Consider the following 17,873-nt stretch of genomic DNA (forward strand, 5'->3'; position numbering starts at 1 on the left):
TCAATCTTTTGGCTGGAATTCTCAGCCATTGAGATTCTCCGCCCCGGCGGCTTGGGGTGGTTTCAATGGGAAACCCCATTGTCAGTGGCAGGAACAGAGAATCCCGCTGCCAGCGAACGGCACGCCACCTCCCGCCACCAAGAAACACGCGGCTGGGAGGCTGGAGGATCCAGTCCCTTGCCTTTGTACCATCGGGAATTAGAAACAATGTTTCCTTGTCTACCATATTCAAACTTGTCACAACCTTCAACACCTCCACCAAAACTCTACGGAATAAATTTACATTAATGTGTTGGCAACCATTCCAACTAAAGCCTTCCATTTTAATCTTTTGATTGAGTGATTGATTGATTGATTTGATTTATTGTCACATGCACCAAAGTACGGTGAAAAGTATTTTTCTGCGGCCGAGGGAATGTACACAGTACGTACATAGTTGACGAAGAGAATAATCAACAGAGAACATTGACAAATGGTACATCGACAAACAGTGATTGGTTACAGTGTGGAACAAGAGGCCAAACAAAGCAAATACATGAGCAAGAGCAGCATAGGGCGTCGTGAATAGGGTTCTTACAGGGTACAGATCAGTCCGAGGGGGAGTCGTTGAGGAGTCTTGTAGCTGTGGGGAAGAAGCTGTTCCTGTGTCTGGATGTGCGGGTCTTCTGCCTGATGGAAGGGTCTGGAAGAAGGCAATGCCTGGGTGGGAGGGGTCTCTGATAATGCTGTCCGCCTTCCTGAGGCAGCAGGAGGTGTATACAGAATTAATGTGGGGGTGGCAAGTTTGTGTGCAGCGCTGGGCTGAGTTCACCACACTCTGTGGTTACCTTTATCCCTGAATTTCCTTTGAGCGTGGGGGGGCTAGTCAGCAGTGGCAGATGCTCAGCTTTCAAATCTGATGAGAATCAATTCAGAAGAATCTGAGTTATGGTGGGGTTGCATTCGTGACCGTCAGAATTTCTCTGCTGACATTGAACCCATTCTGCTGGAGCATCAGACTCATGAGTCACTACGGAGTAAGATCACATTCCTTTCTCATTATTGCCTTCAGGCTTACAGTAATTATGGAACATTAATTGTTTCAGAAAAGGTTTGTTTTCCAGGAGAAGCATTCTATTTAGAAGACTTTGCATACCATGAATTAACAAAATCATCCACGACATTGACTGAATAAATGTTGCTGAAGGAATTACAATTAATAATTTTGGAACATCTTTCTTGTGATAAGTCCGTCCCATGGGTATTCTAAAGGGAGCCTGAGCAGTTAGACAGAAAATCATTCGGGGCGTTAACCAAAATCCGAATTGTATATTTAGAGAGACTGCTGAGGGTAGGGAGAGAGATGGTGGAACCATAAAGTTGGGAAAGAAATTGCAGTGACTGAGCAGAGCGTGCGAGCAGTGATTTGGACAAAGAGCAATCAAACTCCCAGGGTTTTCTCCTCAAATTGCTGTCCATTTAAAGGTTATTTCCAAAACCTCTCCCAATACTCTGTCAGGGGCTGTAGGGGCTGGTTTAGCAAGGGGCGGGTTTAGCACAGGGCTAAATTGCTGGCTTTGAAAGCAGACCAAGGCAGGCCAGCAGCACGGTTCAATTCCCGTATCCAGCCTCCCCGAACAGGTGCCGTAATGTGGCGACTAGGAGCTTTTCACAGTAACTTCGTTTGAAGCCTACTTGTGACAATAAGCGATTTTCATTTCATTTCATGACTTCAGTCGGAGATTTCCAATTATGCCTCCATTAACTCTACATCATGATAATGAATGCCACAGTACATTTTATGCTGGAACACAGCACTCCAAGCTGAGCAAGGTACCTGGCAGCACTCTAGAATGTAGAATCATAGAACTTACATAGAATATACTTTATTCCTCCCAAGCTTTCAGGGTGGCACAGTGGCACAATGGTTAGATAGCCGCCTACGCCGTTGAGGACCCAGTTTCGATCCCGGGTCACTGTCTGTGTGGAGTTTGCACATTCTCCCCGTGTCGGGTGGGTCTCACCCCCACAACCCAAAGATGTGCAGGTTAGGTGGATTGGCCACGCTAAATTGCCCCTTAATTGGGAAAGAAAATTGCGTACCCTAAATTCATTTTTTTAAAAATTCATCCATAGGTTTCAAAAGACAATGACCGGGATTCTCCGATTCCCGTGCCAGGTCGGAGAATCACCGGGGGGGGGGGAGGCGCGAGAATCACGCCACGCCGCTCCGACGCCGGGCCGCTGAGTTCCACCGAGTCCCGTCGGTGTGGGTTACGTATGGTCCCACCCGGCGGGACCTCGGAGTTCTGGCTGCGGGGGCCGTCCTGGTCGGGGGGGGGGGGGGGGCCTCCACGGTGGCCAGGCCCGCGATCAGGGCCTACCGATCAGCGGGCGGGCTAATTCCAGGGGGCGGGGGGGCCTGTGTCCCTCCACGCCGGGCCCCTGTAGGGCTCCGCCATGTTGCCTGTGGGCCGGCGCGGAGACGGGAACCAAGGCGTACGCATGGACCCGCGCCGGCCGTGTTGCGCAGGCTTTTAGCGCACAGCGCTCCGGCGCCATACTAGCCCCCGAGGAAGAGGTGAAAGCCTGGGCCTGGAGGCCCATTGACGCCGGAGTCGCTCACGCCGGTTTTGATGCTGTTGTCAACACCTGCAGAATCCGGCCACTGAGTCATCTAGACTCGAAACGCTTGCTCCCTTTTCTCTCCACAGACGCTGTCAGATCTGCAGAGATTGTCCAGCATTTTCTGGTTTTGTTTCAGATTCCAGCATCCACAGTAAATTGCATTTATCTTCATGTTTCGAAACAGTTTTGTGGAACATGTCATCCCAGGATGCAGAAAAGGGCTCGATTTTGATATTTATAGAACTAGAAGTAATGATATTCACATTTAACAAATTTGTTTCATCCCAGGATAATAGAATAGTTAAAAATATTGAACAATGAAACATGTACAAGGTTTGTGATACAAACACAGATTGGATGGAGTGGACGTGGAGAGGATGTTTCCACTTGTAGGAAAAACTAGAACCAGAGGACACCATCTCAGACTAAAGGGACGATCCTTTAAAACCGAGATGAGGAGGAATTTCTTCAGCCAGAGGGTGGTGAATCTGTGGAACTCTTTACCGCAGAAGGCTGTGGAGGCCAATTCACAGAGTGTCTTTAAGACAGAGATAGATAGGTCCTTGATTAATAAGGGGACCAGGGGTTATGGGGAGAAGGCAGGAGAATGGGGATGAGAAAATATCAGCCATGATTGAATGGCGGAGCAGACTCGATGGGCCGACTGGCCTAATTCTGCTCCTATGTCTTATGGTCTTATATGTCACATGCTTGTTGTGAACTGCCCTCAGTAAATCTCTCTCACTCACCCTAATTCTGGTAACCATATCGTAATAAAACTTCATCAAAACTAATTTTTTGTTTCACTAAAATCCTCTTGAATGTGTACGTTCCTACATGCCCTTAGATATTCAAAGCACCTCTTCTCTCAGAGAATGCTATCAACTGCTTGAAAGGTATGTTGTCTGTTTCACTTAAATGTGGCACGGTGGCACAGCAGTTAGCACTGCTGCCTCACCGTGCCAGATACCCAGGGTCAATTCCGGCTTTGGGTGACGGATTGTCGGTGTGGAGTTACGAGTAGAGCTAGTCATTTTTTGTTACATTTTCTTTGTTGCGAAAGATGGGGCCACAGCATCCGCCAATTAGTAGGGAGTTCCATTCAATTAGCGTATGGTCACTGCTTCAGTCTGTATCCGAGCACAAGGACCCAGTAAAAGCATTGGCACAATACTTTTAACCCAACGTGTGCGATGAGGCAATAAACGTTGTCAGAATATTTACCGTGAGTAGACATCACAGGAACAGGTACCGAAATTAATCCAAAAAGTCTAATGGAATGCTGGCCTATATATCTCGAGGAATAGAATACAAGGTGAGAGGAGGACCCGCTGCAGCTATGCAAGCTCTGATTAGACCACACCTAAAGTCCTGCAAGAGTTCTGGGCAACGCAAGGATACACCAGCCTTGGAGAAAGCGCAGCATATGTTTACCAGAATCAGAATAATACCTGGACTCCAAGAGTTAACATGTGAGGAGAGATTTCGCAAACCAGGGTTGTAACCCATGGAATTTAGAAAGCTAAGTGCTAATTTGATTGAAGTTTTAGGTATCGAGGATAATCAAGAGGATTGGACGAGAGACGAGTACAGGAGTAGGGGAATTCAGTCTAAAACTTTAGCCAGGTTTTTCAGGATCAAAATTGGGAAACATTTCTACACAAAAAAAAAGTGAATAGAAGTTAGGAAAAAAATTTCCATCAATGACAATTGATTCCAAATCAATTGTTAATTTTAAACCTAGACTTTTGTTAACCAAAATATATAAATTGATAGACTTTTGTTCATCAAAAGATATAAAGGGATATGGGGCAAAGGCATTAAGTTGCAGGTTAGTCATGATCTCATTGAACAGAAGTGAACAAGTTGGAGGGGCTGAATGACCACCCCCATCTGCTCACGCTCCAGTGGGATTTTAGCTCCATTCTAAGACTTCGGTACCCAAGCTAGAGTGACACTCGGCAGCAACACTTTAAAAATAATTGGTTGCGAGATGTTTCAAGATGCCCCGAGGATGGATACAGCGCAAGATAGCTGCAAATTCCTTTTACACAGTTGACTTTAGTTATTCGCCTCGCCCAGAGCCTAAGGAGAGCCTGTTAACTTGAATATACAGGAGAGAGAGAGCACTGTGCTGTTAGAAGACTGACAACAAAAGAAAGTTGCATGTGTTGTGAGCTGTGAACAAAATTGTTGACAATCATTTGACAGCAAGGTAAAGTGATTCCCTTTCAAACCTGTGCCTCAGGAGCTGTTGTATAGTCACGGTATGGTACAGTTGGTAGCTCCCTTTATCCTGAATCCAAAGATTGTAAACCTAAGCCCCATTCTCAGACTTAGTTACTTAAGCGAGGTTAACATTCTACTGAGGCATTTTAAAAACAAATAGTTGGCAAATGTTTTAAGATGTCCTGAGGATGTGATAGGGCACAAGTTAACTGTGATTTATTTTTATTTAGCTTTACAAATAATGTCAGCCCATAATGTCCTGGTTTTCTCATGTTGCATTTTGGGAGGATCTCGAGGACGCTCCCACGTAAGGGTTTACCCAGCAATTGCCCAGAAGTGCAAACTTCCTCTGAACAATTTTCCGGGGTTGGGAACCATCCAGCAGAACCATCTCTAACTTCGGATGGTTCTGCCAGTTTATACTTCCAGATAGTTACTCTGAAAGAGGAGGTGGAAAATACATCAGTTCTAACTCCAGACTAACTACACTAGACCCGGCCGCACACAAGGCAGCCCCTCACACACACGACCCCCGGGGGGGGAACACCACACCACCACCACTCCCAAGCCCAACCACAAGCTCCTTTCTGACCGGGCCTGAAATCCCAGTACGGTCCAGTGCGAACCCACCCCCCTCAACTCCCCACTGCTCCACCTGCCCAACTCCCCCTCCCTGGCTCACCCACCCACCCGGTGCAACGTGGTTTGACCTCCCTTCTGGTGCCACCTCCCCCCACCACCAGCCACACACACCCTCCACCGCATAACATCGGCAAACAAATAAAAAAGTGTCAGATTGCAGAATTAAGAGGGGAAGTCCGAAGGGAATATTTCACTTTTAACCATAAGACCGTAAAACATAGAAGCAGAATTAGGCCACTCGGCCCATCAAGTCCGCTTCGCCGTTCAATCATGGCTGATATTTTTCTCATCCCCATTCTCCTGCCTTCTCCCGATAACCCCTGATCCCCTTATTAATCAAGAACCTATCTATCTCTGTCTTAAAGACACTCAGTGATTTGGCCTCCGCAGCCTTCTGCGGCAAAGAGTTCCACAGATTCACCACCCTCTGGCTGAAGAAATTAACTATACCCTTGGAAAGGATTTGAAAACTCAGGCTCTATTGCCAAATTTTATCCCATTCTATTGTATCAACCCTGACACATTCTAAAACACCTCGGCACTAAGTTCAAGGATGCTATTGATGGGGTTATCAACTGAGAGGACAAAGATAGGTTTGACCCATCACAGTGTATTTCACCCTCCTCACCTCTGTCTGACAAAGGTCTACCTGACACGGTGAAGCCTGAGGAAGAGTCACCACTTGGCTGCCTGACAGGGGGACAGTGTTAGAGGGAAGAGAGCCAGCTGAAGGGGGACAGTGTTAGAGGGAAGAGAGAAATGCATTCACCCAGTGTCTCAGACACAAGAGACCCGTGACTTAATAAAATTAAAGGAACAAAATACAGGACATTTCATATCGGAGAAACAAAAAAAAAAATCAAAGCAGAATTTGAAGTTGAGCTTGCAGAACGTTTACGCCAACACCATACTAAACGATTCAAATTGCTCCATCATTATTAATAAATCTGTTAAAAAAAAGTCGACCATCCAATGTCACAAACTGAGTCAAATGTATATCCTGCGCAGCAAAAACTCTTCCCTACTCACAGTCCACCGAAAGAATAATGCTGAGTTAAATCTATCTAAGGTTTATGCCTTTTTAAAATAAAAGAGACATCAGAAAACTTACTGAAAAGTGCGGCTACTAAAATGAAGGAGGGTAGCGTCCTGGATCGCATAATGAGACAGGCAGAGCTTATCCCTGCCCTGGAATCCTCACAGGAAATGAATGTTCACAGAATGGCCTGATATAAATAGTCCTGAGAGGTGTTTCTTTGAAAGGCAATTTAAATGTGTTTTAAGGAGGTGCTTTAAGGTGTAAAACCTGTTCACAGAGACTTGCAAAAACACTGGTGCAGCATTCCATAGAATTTACAGTGCAGAAGGAGGCCATTCGTCCCATCGAGTCTGCACCGGCTCTTGGAAAGAGCACCCTACCCAAGCCCACACCTCCACCCTATCACCATAACCCAGTAACCCCACACAACACTAAGGGCAATTTTGGACACTAAGGGCAATTTATCATGGCCAATCCACCTAACCTGCACATCTTTGGACTGTGGGAGGAAACCGGAGCACCCGGAGGAAACCCACACAGACACGGGGAGAACATGGTGCCGCACAGGCAGTGACCCAAGCCGGGAATCGAACCTGGGACCCTGGAGCTGTGAAGTAATTGTGCTAACCACTGTGCTACTGTGCTGTCCAAATTGCTTCAACATTGTTTCAAATTAAATTTGAAACTCAGCTGGGCAAAGTTGTTTCCCTATTTATTAAATGACAGCTGGCTCTTAGGTGAGGAGTGAGACATTTATTGAAAATGTATATCCTTTCTGATAAACCGTATTGGTGAGACTTAAATCAGACAAACATCAGCTGGGGCATTCCAGACTCCCCCACGGAGGAGGCAGCTCAGCACTGGCCAATGGTGGGGGTCTTCTAGCCCGACCAAGGTCTACGGCGTTTTGCGTGGCTTGCCCAGCTGCCAGGGTAACCGCTGAGGGGGCCGTCTTCGGCGGGGGCGGAAGATCCCGGAGGTGCGAAAGGCTGGAAGACCACACCATAGAAGGTAGGCACAAGAGTCGGCCACTCAGCCCATCGAACCTGCTCCGTCATTCAAGCTGATTATGGGTGATTCTCGATCTCAATGCCAAACTCCTGCTCTCTCCCCCTACCCCTTGACACCTTTAGTGTCCAGAATTCCATCTATTTCTTTCTTAGGTGCTGGTTTAGCACAGTGGGCTAAACAGCTGGCTTGTAATGCAGAACAAGGCCAGCAGCGCGGGTTCAATTCCCGTACCAGCCTCCCCGAACAGGCGCCGGAATGTGGCGACTGGGGGCTTTTCACAGTAACTTCACTGAAGCCGACTGGTGACAATAAGCAATTACTATTATTATTAAATATATTCAGGGACTTGGCCTCCACAGCCTTCAGTGGTACAGAATGCCACAGGTTCACCACCCTCTGAATGAAGAAGTTTTTCCTTATCTCAGTCCTAAATGACCTACCCTGTATCCTGAGACCGTGACCCCTTGTTCCAGATCCAGCCCCCCCCTCCCCCACTTGAAAACACCTATTGTGCACCTAGCCTGTCCAGCCCTGTCAGAATCTTATTTGTTTCAATGAGATCCCCTCTCATTCTTCTAAACCCCAGGGAATACAGGCCTAGTGGACCAAATCGCTCCTCGTACGGTGATCCTGTCATCGCAGGATTCAGTCTGTTGAACCTTCCCCTCCATTCCCTCTGTGGCAAGTATATCTTTCCTTCGATAAGGAGTCTAAGACTGCACACAATACTCCAGGGCCGGGACTCTCCGACCCTGCGACGGGTCGGAGAATCCACGGGGGGAGGCGCGAACCCCGCCCCGCCACCCCGACGCCGGCTGACCTATTCTCTGGCACCATTTTCGGGGGGCCGGCGGGATTCCCGCCATGCCGGTCGAAGGCCGTTGACAGCGCCCCCCCCCCCCCCCGGCGATTCTCCGGGCCCCAATGGGGCGAGTGGCCGTCAGGTTTTGGCCAGTCCCGCCGGCGTGGATTACTCACCTCACACACGGCAGGACCTGGCAGGTATGTGTGCGGTCATGGAGGTTGGGGGTACGGGGGGATCCCACGATGCGCCCCCACGATGGCCTGGCCCGCGATCGGGGCCTACCGATCTGCGGGCGGGCTGGTTCCGTGGGGGCCTTCTTTTCCCCTGTAGGGCTCCGCCATATTGCCCGGGGGCCGGCACGGAGAAGGGAAGCAAGCGCGGAAATACGCCGGCCGGTCTGCGCATGCACGGAAATACGCCGGCCGGTCTGCGCATGCACGGAAATACGCCGGCCGGTCTGCGCATGCACGGAAATACGCCGGCCGGTCTGCGCATGCACGGAAATACGCCGGCCGGTCTGCGCATGCACGGAAATACGCCGGCCGGTCTGCGCATGCACGGAAATACGCCGGCCGGTCTGCGCATGTGCGAGATCACACCGGTCGTTCCGCTCATGCGTAAACTCAGCCGGCCCTTTGGCGCCAGCTGGGGCTGCGGGAAACACTCCGGCATCAACCTAGCCCCCGAGAAAGGTGAGAATTCCTCACCTTCGGGGGCTGTTGACGCCGGAGTGGTTGGCGTCGGTTTTCACACCGGCATGGGGCCATAGCCCCATTATTGCAGAATCCCCAATAATTAACGCGATGGCTGGAACCCGGCGGTAAAAACGACGCGGATCGCTCCGGCGTAGGGCCCCCCCAAACGGCGCTAAGTCTCTGGCGTGACGCCATTCACGACGGCGTCACCCGTCACGGACACGCCGCGTCATTGACGCCGGCGATATCACAGCACAAAAGATGCCCCCCCACCCCCACCCCTCGGAGACCCGACAAGATGGCCGCCCGTCGCACAGCCCCGAGGTTCCAGCAGCGGGACATCGAGGCGCTCCTGGACGCAGTGGAGGAGAGGAGGGAGGCCCTGTACCCCGGACACGGCCGCAGAGTCACCCCACGCCTCAGCCGGCGTCTGTGGAGGGAGGTGGCAGAGGCCGTCAGCGCTGTGGCTCTGACACCACGGACAGGCAGCCAGTGCCACAAGAAGGTGAATGACCTCGTCAGGGCAGCCAGGGTGAGTACCCCCCCCCCCCCATCCCACGATGTGCGGCACACCCCCAGGTGCAACTAACCCTAACCCTACCTAATGTGCTGTGCACCTCTGCCAATATACGCACAACCGCTGGCCTGCATGTAAATCCCTGCCTAACACTGTTGCCCTTTATCCTGCCCCCCACCCACCCGCCCCCCACAGGAGAAGCACGCACACAACAACAGGGAGCGTGAGAGGACTGGAGGGGGCCCAGCTGATGAGAGACCACTCACCGTTCATGAGGAGAGGGCCCTGGAACTGGCAGGCGCACCCGAGGACTGGGAGGTTGATGATGCAGAGGCCGGGGGTTCACCACCAAGTGAGGCCCCCCACAGCCGGTCCCCCTTCTCCTATATCCCCCCTCCCCCAAACTCCCCATTTCCCCCCTCCACCAAACCCCCCATATCCTCTCTCCCCATATCCCCCATATTCCCCCTCCCCCATATCCCCATATCCCCCTCCCACATACCCCCCATAATCCCCCTCCCCCATACCCCCCATAATCCCCTCCCCCATGTCCCCCATATTCCCCTTCCCTCATACCCCCATAAAACATCTCCCCCATATCACCCCTTATCCCCTTCCCCCATATTCCCCATATCCCCCCTCCCCATATCCCCCATAATCCCCATCCCCATATCACCCCTTATCCCCCTCCCCATATCCTCCATATCCCCCTCTCCCATATCCCCCAGAATCCCCCTCCCCATATCACCCCTTATCCCCCTAGCCCATATCCCCCATATCCCCCTCCCCCATATCCCCCTCCCCATATCCCCAATATCCCCCTCCCCTTATCCCCCATATCCCCCTCCCCATATCACCCCTTATCCCCCTTCCCCCATATCTCCCTCCCCATATCCACCATAATCCCCCTCCCCATATCACTCTTTATCCCTCCACCATATCCCCCATATCCCCCTCCCCATATCCCCCATAATCCCCTCCCAATATCACCCCTTATCCCCTCTTGCCCATATCCCCCAAATCCCCCTCCCCATATCCCCCATATCCCCCCTCCCCGATATCCTCCCTTCCCCCATATCACCCCTTATCCCCTTCCCCCATATCCCCCCTCCCCCATATTACCCATTATCCCCCTTCCCCCATATCCCCCCCCCATATCCCCCATAATCCCCCTCCCCATATCACCCCTTATACCCCCCATATCCTTCATATCCCCCTCCCCCATATCCCCCATAATCCCCCTCCCCATATCACCCCTTATCCCCCCCTTCCCCATATCACCCCTTATCCTCCCTTCCCCATATGCACCATATCCCCCTCCCCATATCACCCCTTGTCCCCCCCCTCCCACATTTCCCCCATAATCCCTCTCCCTCATATCCCCGTATCCCCTCTCCCCCATATCCCCTCTCCCCCATATCCCCCTTCCCCATATCTCCCTCCCCATATCCCCCCTCCCCCATATCCCCCTTATCCCCCCTCCCCATATCCCCCTTATCCCCCCTCCCCATATCCCCCTTATCCCCCCTCCCCAATAACCCCCCTCCCCCATATCCCCCCTTCTCCCCCTCCCCCATATCCCCCATAACCCCCTCCCCAATATCCCCCCTTATCCTCCCTCCCCCACATCCCCCCATATCCCCCTCCCCCATTTCCCCCGATCACCACCTGCGTGTCTAACCATGCATGCTGTATTGTGTATTGCAGGACCAAACGTCGAGGCATCCGTTCCCGTGGCTGCCGACCGCCCGCAGGACACCCCAGGGCGGCCACGAGACAGGGACAGGCCCGCGTTTCCCGCCGGCTCTGCTGCCGTGTTCCCCACCGCTATTCAATGACACTTCTCACTTTTTGGCAGAGTTTCTCACCAGTTTAGCACACATGGAATTTTTTTAGTATTGGGGAGCTGAACGCAGAGATCGGGCCGGCATTTTGAAAGGGTGCCCCGATCTCTCAGTGAGCTTGTACCCCCACCAATGGGCAATGTCACCCCCCACACATGAACCCACACCTCCCAAGTAAGGACACTCTGCTATGGGGTCCCGAGGGACCCGTGCTCTTCAGGTCCCTCCAAGCCATATTACAGCACCCCCTCCCTTCCAGAACCCCCACCCCTCACCCACCCAACCTCCCAGAGGCCTCTACTTACCTGCCTTGCACTCGCCCACCCTTCAAACCCCACCCTCATTTCATGGGCATGGTCCCCCTTGCCCCCTGACCCTTGGCAGTGCCACCCTAGCACCAGGATAGCCTTGCTATTGGCACCCAGTCAGTGCACCTGCCAGCTTGGTAGTCCCATCCTGACACCTTGGCAGTGCCAGAGTGGCAATGCCGAGGAGCCAGCTGGACAAGGTGCCTGCGTTCCGGGGGGAGGGCCGGGGCGCTTACCCTGCACACCCAAGGGGGACAGTTTTTGGCAGGGCTGACCCGCGCGTGGCCGACGCCATGTTGCACGGCGGGGCCGCCACTGAGCGCATGCGTGGCCACTGACCGAGCCGGCCCGATCGTTCTTCGGCGCCGGGCCCCTGTAGGGCTTTCTGTATCGGCAGGTAAAGCCGGGAGCTTGACGTGACGCAGCTGTTAGCTCCCCGGCGGTGCGGGGGCGGCACCGACATGTTGGACGTAAGACCAGCCGGTTCCTGCGGACATAGCCGCAGAATCAGAGAATCCAGCGCTATGGGCGACATTCTCTGTTCCTGCGTCTAAGTGCTGATGCCAACAGAGGATCCTTGGTGTCCCATGATTGAAAGATCGGCGCCATGCCCGCACCGATTCTGATACCGGTGAGGGGCAAGCGCTGGGGAAAAGTGGTGGGAGAATCGCCGGGTCTGTGCTGAACAGGCGCAGGGCTGACAAGTTGCAGCCGCGCGTACGCTTACATCCCCCACACACGCACCAATCACACTCACAAAGATGGTGCCGGTCGTGCTGGACTACGTACCCGTCTGCCCCGACCCCACAGCCCACCTCCTGCCCCCACTATTCCCCCCAGCCCTGGCAGAAGCCCCCCGGCCAGCGGCAAGGCTGTCGGCGAAGTATGGCGATGCTGGACACTCTCCGCACCGCCCTCTCTCACTCCGCTGCCGCCATGTCAGGTTCATGACTGTTCAAACCACACGTGGTCCGCGCCATCTGGAACTCGGCCCATCAAGCGGGATTCTCTGCCGGCAGGATTCTCCGTTGCGCCGGCAGCGCATCCATGCCCACAAGTTTCCCGGCAGGGTGGGGTGGCCACAGTGGCAAATCCCATGGGCAGGTGGTGGGAATGGAGAATGCCGACGATGGCACACCACCCAGGAAATCCCGACCTATATTCTCCCGCCGGAGGAGAATTGCAGCCACCTGCAAACGCAAATTGGGATGCAATTCCGTACTCCTGGCCATACAAATGTATGCACAGTGAGGAATACGAGGTATTCCTGAGGGAATCCCGCTCTCGGGTCACCATTTCACCATTTTGAGCGGGCAGTCCGATAGCGAAGTCCCACGGCTGGCCACACCCTCCCTCACCGCACCGCAAATCAGCCTCAACCCCCCCCCCCGGAAATCAGCCCCCAACACCCCCCCCCCGGAAATCAGCCCCCAACCCCCCGCCCCTGGAAATCAGCCTCAACCCCCCCCCCCCCCCTGGAAATCAGCTCCCAACACCCCCCCCCAGGAAATCAGCCCCCAACCCCCCCCCTGGAAATCAGCCCCCAAACCGCCCCCCCCCCCGGAAATCAGCCCCCAAACCACCCCCCCGGAAATCAGCCCCCAAACCCCCCCCCCGGAAATCAGCCCCCAACCCCCCTCCACACTGCAAATCACCCCCAACCTCCCCCCCCACTGCAAATCACCCCAACACCCCCCCCCCCCTGAAATCAGTCCCCAAGCCCCCCCCCCCCCCACTGCAAATCAACCCCAAATACCTCCCCCGCCGCAAATCAGCCGCAAACACCTCCCCGCCTCCCCCGGACCGCATATCAGACCCAACACCCCCCCCCCCCCCACTGCTAATCAGCCTTAAATATCATCCCTCCCATGCGCCGTAAATCAGCCCCAACACCCCCCAACTGCTAATCAGCCTCAAACATCAACCCCCCCCCTCCCCGCATCGCAAATCAAACCCCAACCCCGAAATTCCTGTGTGCCCCCCCCTTCCACCAAGTATGGGTGTTGACTGGACCCGTCCCCCCAGGACCCCCAACGAGGCCCCCTGCCAGGACACGTATGATAGCGAGACCCCCAGGACACCTGCAATAGGGAGACGCCCAGGACACCTGCAATAGAGAGACCCCCAGGACACCTGCAATGGGGCGACCCCCCCCCACCCCAGGCACACCTGTAATAGGGATATCCACCCAGGGCCCCATTCACTAAAGGGACCCTCACAAAGAACCCCTAACTAGAGGGACGCCTCCCCCCCCCCCACAGGGACCCCCGAACTAAAGGGACCCTCACAGGGACCCCCTGTCTATAGGGACCCCTTCCCCAGAATCTACAGAGCCATCCAGACAGGGTCAGTGAAAAATATGATCCCAGAACACTGACCCAAAAGCTCCACATGACCATTCCTCCAAGGAGAACAGCTGTGACCTGCATCTAGACCCTTCATATCCATTAGCTGCAAGCCATTCACAACTTTCTAGTAATGGGCTGTGATTAACAGCTCCCAAAAACCAGTTGCAGCCTTGATTTATTCATCTCCCTTCATGGATCAGTGACTCTCAGTGGTGAAACTCCAATGTTTACAAATATTGACCACATCAAAGAGAGGTAAGTACATTGCAATCACACGCTTGAGTGATTGGACTGCACTTGTGGCTTGGAATGCATTTACCTCTGAGGAGTCTTCCTATTGCAGGTGTCCCTGGGGGTGGTTTTCCTATAAGAGGGGTCCCTGGGGGGGGAGGGGGACGTTTTTTCTTCTTGGGATGTGGGTGTTGCTGGCTGTTACCCATCCCTAATTGCCCCTGAACTAAATGGCTTGCTACGACATTTCAGAGTGGGGCAATTAAGAGACAACCACATCGCTGTATCAATCAGGGGTCACTTGTAGGCCAGACCGGGTAAGGATGGCAGATTTCCTTCCCTGAAGGACTTTAGTGAACCAGATGGGTTTTTACGCCAATTGCCAAAGGTTTCATGGTCATCATTAGACTTTTGATCCCAGATATTTATTGAATTCAAATTCCACCATTTGCCCTGGTGGGATTTGAAGCTGGGTTCCCAGAGCATTACCCTGTGTGTCTGGCGAACTAGTTTAGTGACAATACTACGACACCACCGCCTCCACCCTGAGGGGATTCCTGAGGTGGGGGGGGGGGGGATCTGGTAGAGGAAGGGTGGGCAGGTAGTGCATTGTGGGGGAGAGGGTGGCCCTCGGATGGACTTTGGGGGCAGCTCACCTCAGGAGTTATCCCTCTGGCCCACCACAGAGTCCACCACATCAGGGCCACGCTGGTGGACACCAGAAGTGATCCACACCCACATGATTCCTGGCCCAGGGGACTGGAGAACCACGGAGGGCCAAAGACACTGGTGCCGCGCCAGCTTAGTAGATGCAAATGGGTCATTAAGAGCCATTTGTATTAATTTACATCCTCCCTCTGGCATGCGGGCGTGAATCTCGATCCCGGCACCACTGTGGAGTCAGAGCATCGCGTTCAGAAAGGCACTGATTTTCCCCCGACACCCAATTTCCCATCCCATCGGAGAGCCCTTCACGGGAGGGAGACTCCAGCCAGTAATATTCAAACTGTCCAAATAGACCAGAGGCTTGGATCCTGTCATATTAATGGTCTTTGCAGCTAAATAATAAGCTTCCAGTATAATCAGGTCCAATCTTATTTTTGTGATCGTTCAGGTTGTGGAGTCATTTTACCTGTACTTCCTCTTCTTTCATTGTTACAAGGGATCTGTACAATAAAGCGCACGATTCCCCAGGCTGGTGAAGAATTTTGTTTTTGTATCTCCTGGCGATAACTTCCAGAACAAAGGGCTAATCCTGAGATCATGTGACTTGTGGCAGCCATTGTTTTTGGTTCAGCATAATATTGGGTTGGATTTGTTTATTGTCACGTGTTCCGAGGTACAGTGAAAAGTATTTTTCTGTGAGTGGCACAACAGATCATTAAGTACAAGAAAAGGAAAGGAAATAAAAGAAAATGCATAATAGGGCAACACAAGGTACACAATGTAACTACATAAACACCGCCATCGGGTGAAGCATACAGGGGTGTAATGTTAATCAGGTCAGTCCACAAGAGGGTCATTTAGGAGTCTGGTAACAGCAGGGAAGAAGCTGTTTTTGAGTCTTTTCGTGAATGTTCTCCGACTTTTGTATCACCTGCCCGATGGAAGAAGTTAGAAGAGTGAGTAAGCCGGGTGGGAGGGATCTTTGATTATGCTGCCCACTTTCCCCAGGCAGCGGGAGGTGTAGATGGAGTCAATGGATGGGAGGCAGGTTCGTGTGATGGACTGGGCTGTGTTCACGACTCTCTGAAGTTTCTTGCGGTCCTGGGCCGAGCAGTTGCCATACCAGGCTGTGATGCAGCCTGATAGGATGCTTTCTATGGTGCATCTGTGAAAGTTGGTAAGAGTTAATGTGGACATGCCGAATTTCCTTAGTTTCTTGAGGAAGTATAGGCACTGTTGTGCTTTCTTGGTGGTAGCGTCGACATTTCGCCAATTTAGAAATTAACAGTAAGAACAATGTTAAACATACAATGTTGGATTTCTTTTCATGTCATAGGAAACATAACAGCTGGCACTTGTGTGGCACAAATGTTACTCACCACTGATCCCTGAGAAACTCCTGCATTGATGTTCTGGAACTGAGATAATTGACCTCCAACAATAACTACCATCTAAGAAAGTGCCGCTTGACAGCACTGTTGATGACCATTTCCATCAGTTGACTGATAATCGACAGGAGACTAATGGGGCAGTAATTGGCCAGTTTAGATTTATTCAGCTTTTTGTGTACATCACACGCAATGGTAAATGTTCACATTGTTGGGCAGACTTCATTGTAGTAGCTGTACTGGAACTGCGTAGCTAGCGGCGTAGGTTTCGGCGCACAAGTCTTCAGTATTATTTCTGGAATATTTTCAGGGCCTGTACCCTTTGCAGTATCCAGTGCCTTAAGGAAATAAGCATTGCTTTTTATTGATTGATTTATTGTCACATGTACTGAAGTACAGTGAACATGCACAGTACGTACATAGTAGACAAAAAGAATAATCGACGAAGTACATCGACAATAGTGATTGGTTACAGTGCAGAACAAGGGCCAAACAAAGCAAATAAATGAGCAAGAGCAGCATAGGGGGGGGGCGTGAATAGTGTTCTTTCAGGGAACAGATCAGTCCGAGGGGGAGACGTTGAGGAGTCCTGTAGCTGCGGGGAAGAAGCTGTTCCTATGTCTGGATGTGCGAGTCTTCAGACTTCTGTATCTTCTGCCTGATGGAAGGGCCTGGAAGAAGGCAATGCCTGGGTGGGAGGGGTCTCTGATAATGCTGTCTGCCTTCCTGAGGCAGCGGGAGGTGTATACAGAATCAATGAGAGGGTGACAAGCTTGTGTGATGTGTTGGGCTGAGTTCACCACACTCTTGCGATCTTGGGCCGAGCAGTTGCCATACCAGGCTGTGATGCACCCGGATAGGATGCTCTCTATGGCACATCTATAGAAGTTTGTGAGAGTCGATGCAGACATGCCAAATCTCTTTAGCTTCCATTGCTTGTTTGTCTCTCTCCTGTCTGTAAAACAAGCAACCATCTCTAACGAGAGAGGATCTCACCATCTCCCCCTTGACATTCAATGGCATCACCCTTGCTGAATCCCCCACTATTAACATCCTGGGCATTTCCATTAACCAGAAACTGAATTAGGCCAGCCATATAAATACTGTGGCTAAAAAAGCAGGTCAGAAGCTGGGCATTCTGCAGCAAAATAACTCCCCTCCTAATCCCCAAAGCCTGTCCACTATCTACAAGGCACAAGTCAGGAGTGTGCTGAAATACGCTCTGTTTGCCTGGAAGCAGCCCATTTAATTGATGCCCCATCCACCATCTTCAACATTCACTCCCTCCACCACCAATGCACTGTGATAGCAATGCGTACCATCTACAAGATGCTCTGCACTCACCAAGGCCCTTTTGACAGCACCTCCGCATGTATGCGATTTTGAGGTCAGCAGGCATGTGTGCGAATCGAATGGGTATCCACTGGCAATTAAAGGGCCAATTTAAAGCCATTAAAAGAGCAATCGACAGCGATTCATGCTGCCTGTGCGATTTCTAGCACATCGCAAAGGTAAAACAGGTGCACGCTCATCACGCTTGTTT

At 52.1% G+C, this 17,873-nt stretch overlaps 1 protein-coding gene across 1 annotated transcript in view; it reads right to left on the minus strand.

Moving 5' to 3' along the window:
• LOC140428704 (uncharacterized) overlaps positions 1–6,725 on the minus strand; it is a 38,931-nt gene extending 32,206 nt beyond the window's left edge. The window contains exon 1 of the mRNA XM_072515435.1: positions 6,590–6,725. Within this exon, the coding sequence (XP_072371536.1) occupies positions 6,590–6,638 (49 nt within the window). The 5' untranslated portion in view covers positions 6,639–6,725. The remainder of the gene's footprint in view (positions 1–6,589) is intronic.
• Positions 6,726–17,873: the final 11,148 nt, after the last annotated feature.

This window comes from Scyliorhinus torazame, chromosome 8 (assembly GCF_047496885.1).
Source record: "Scyliorhinus torazame isolate Kashiwa2021f chromosome 8, sScyTor2.1, whole genome shotgun sequence".
Lineage (NCBI taxonomy): Eukaryota > Metazoa > Chordata > Chondrichthyes > Carcharhiniformes > Scyliorhinidae > Scyliorhinus > Scyliorhinus torazame.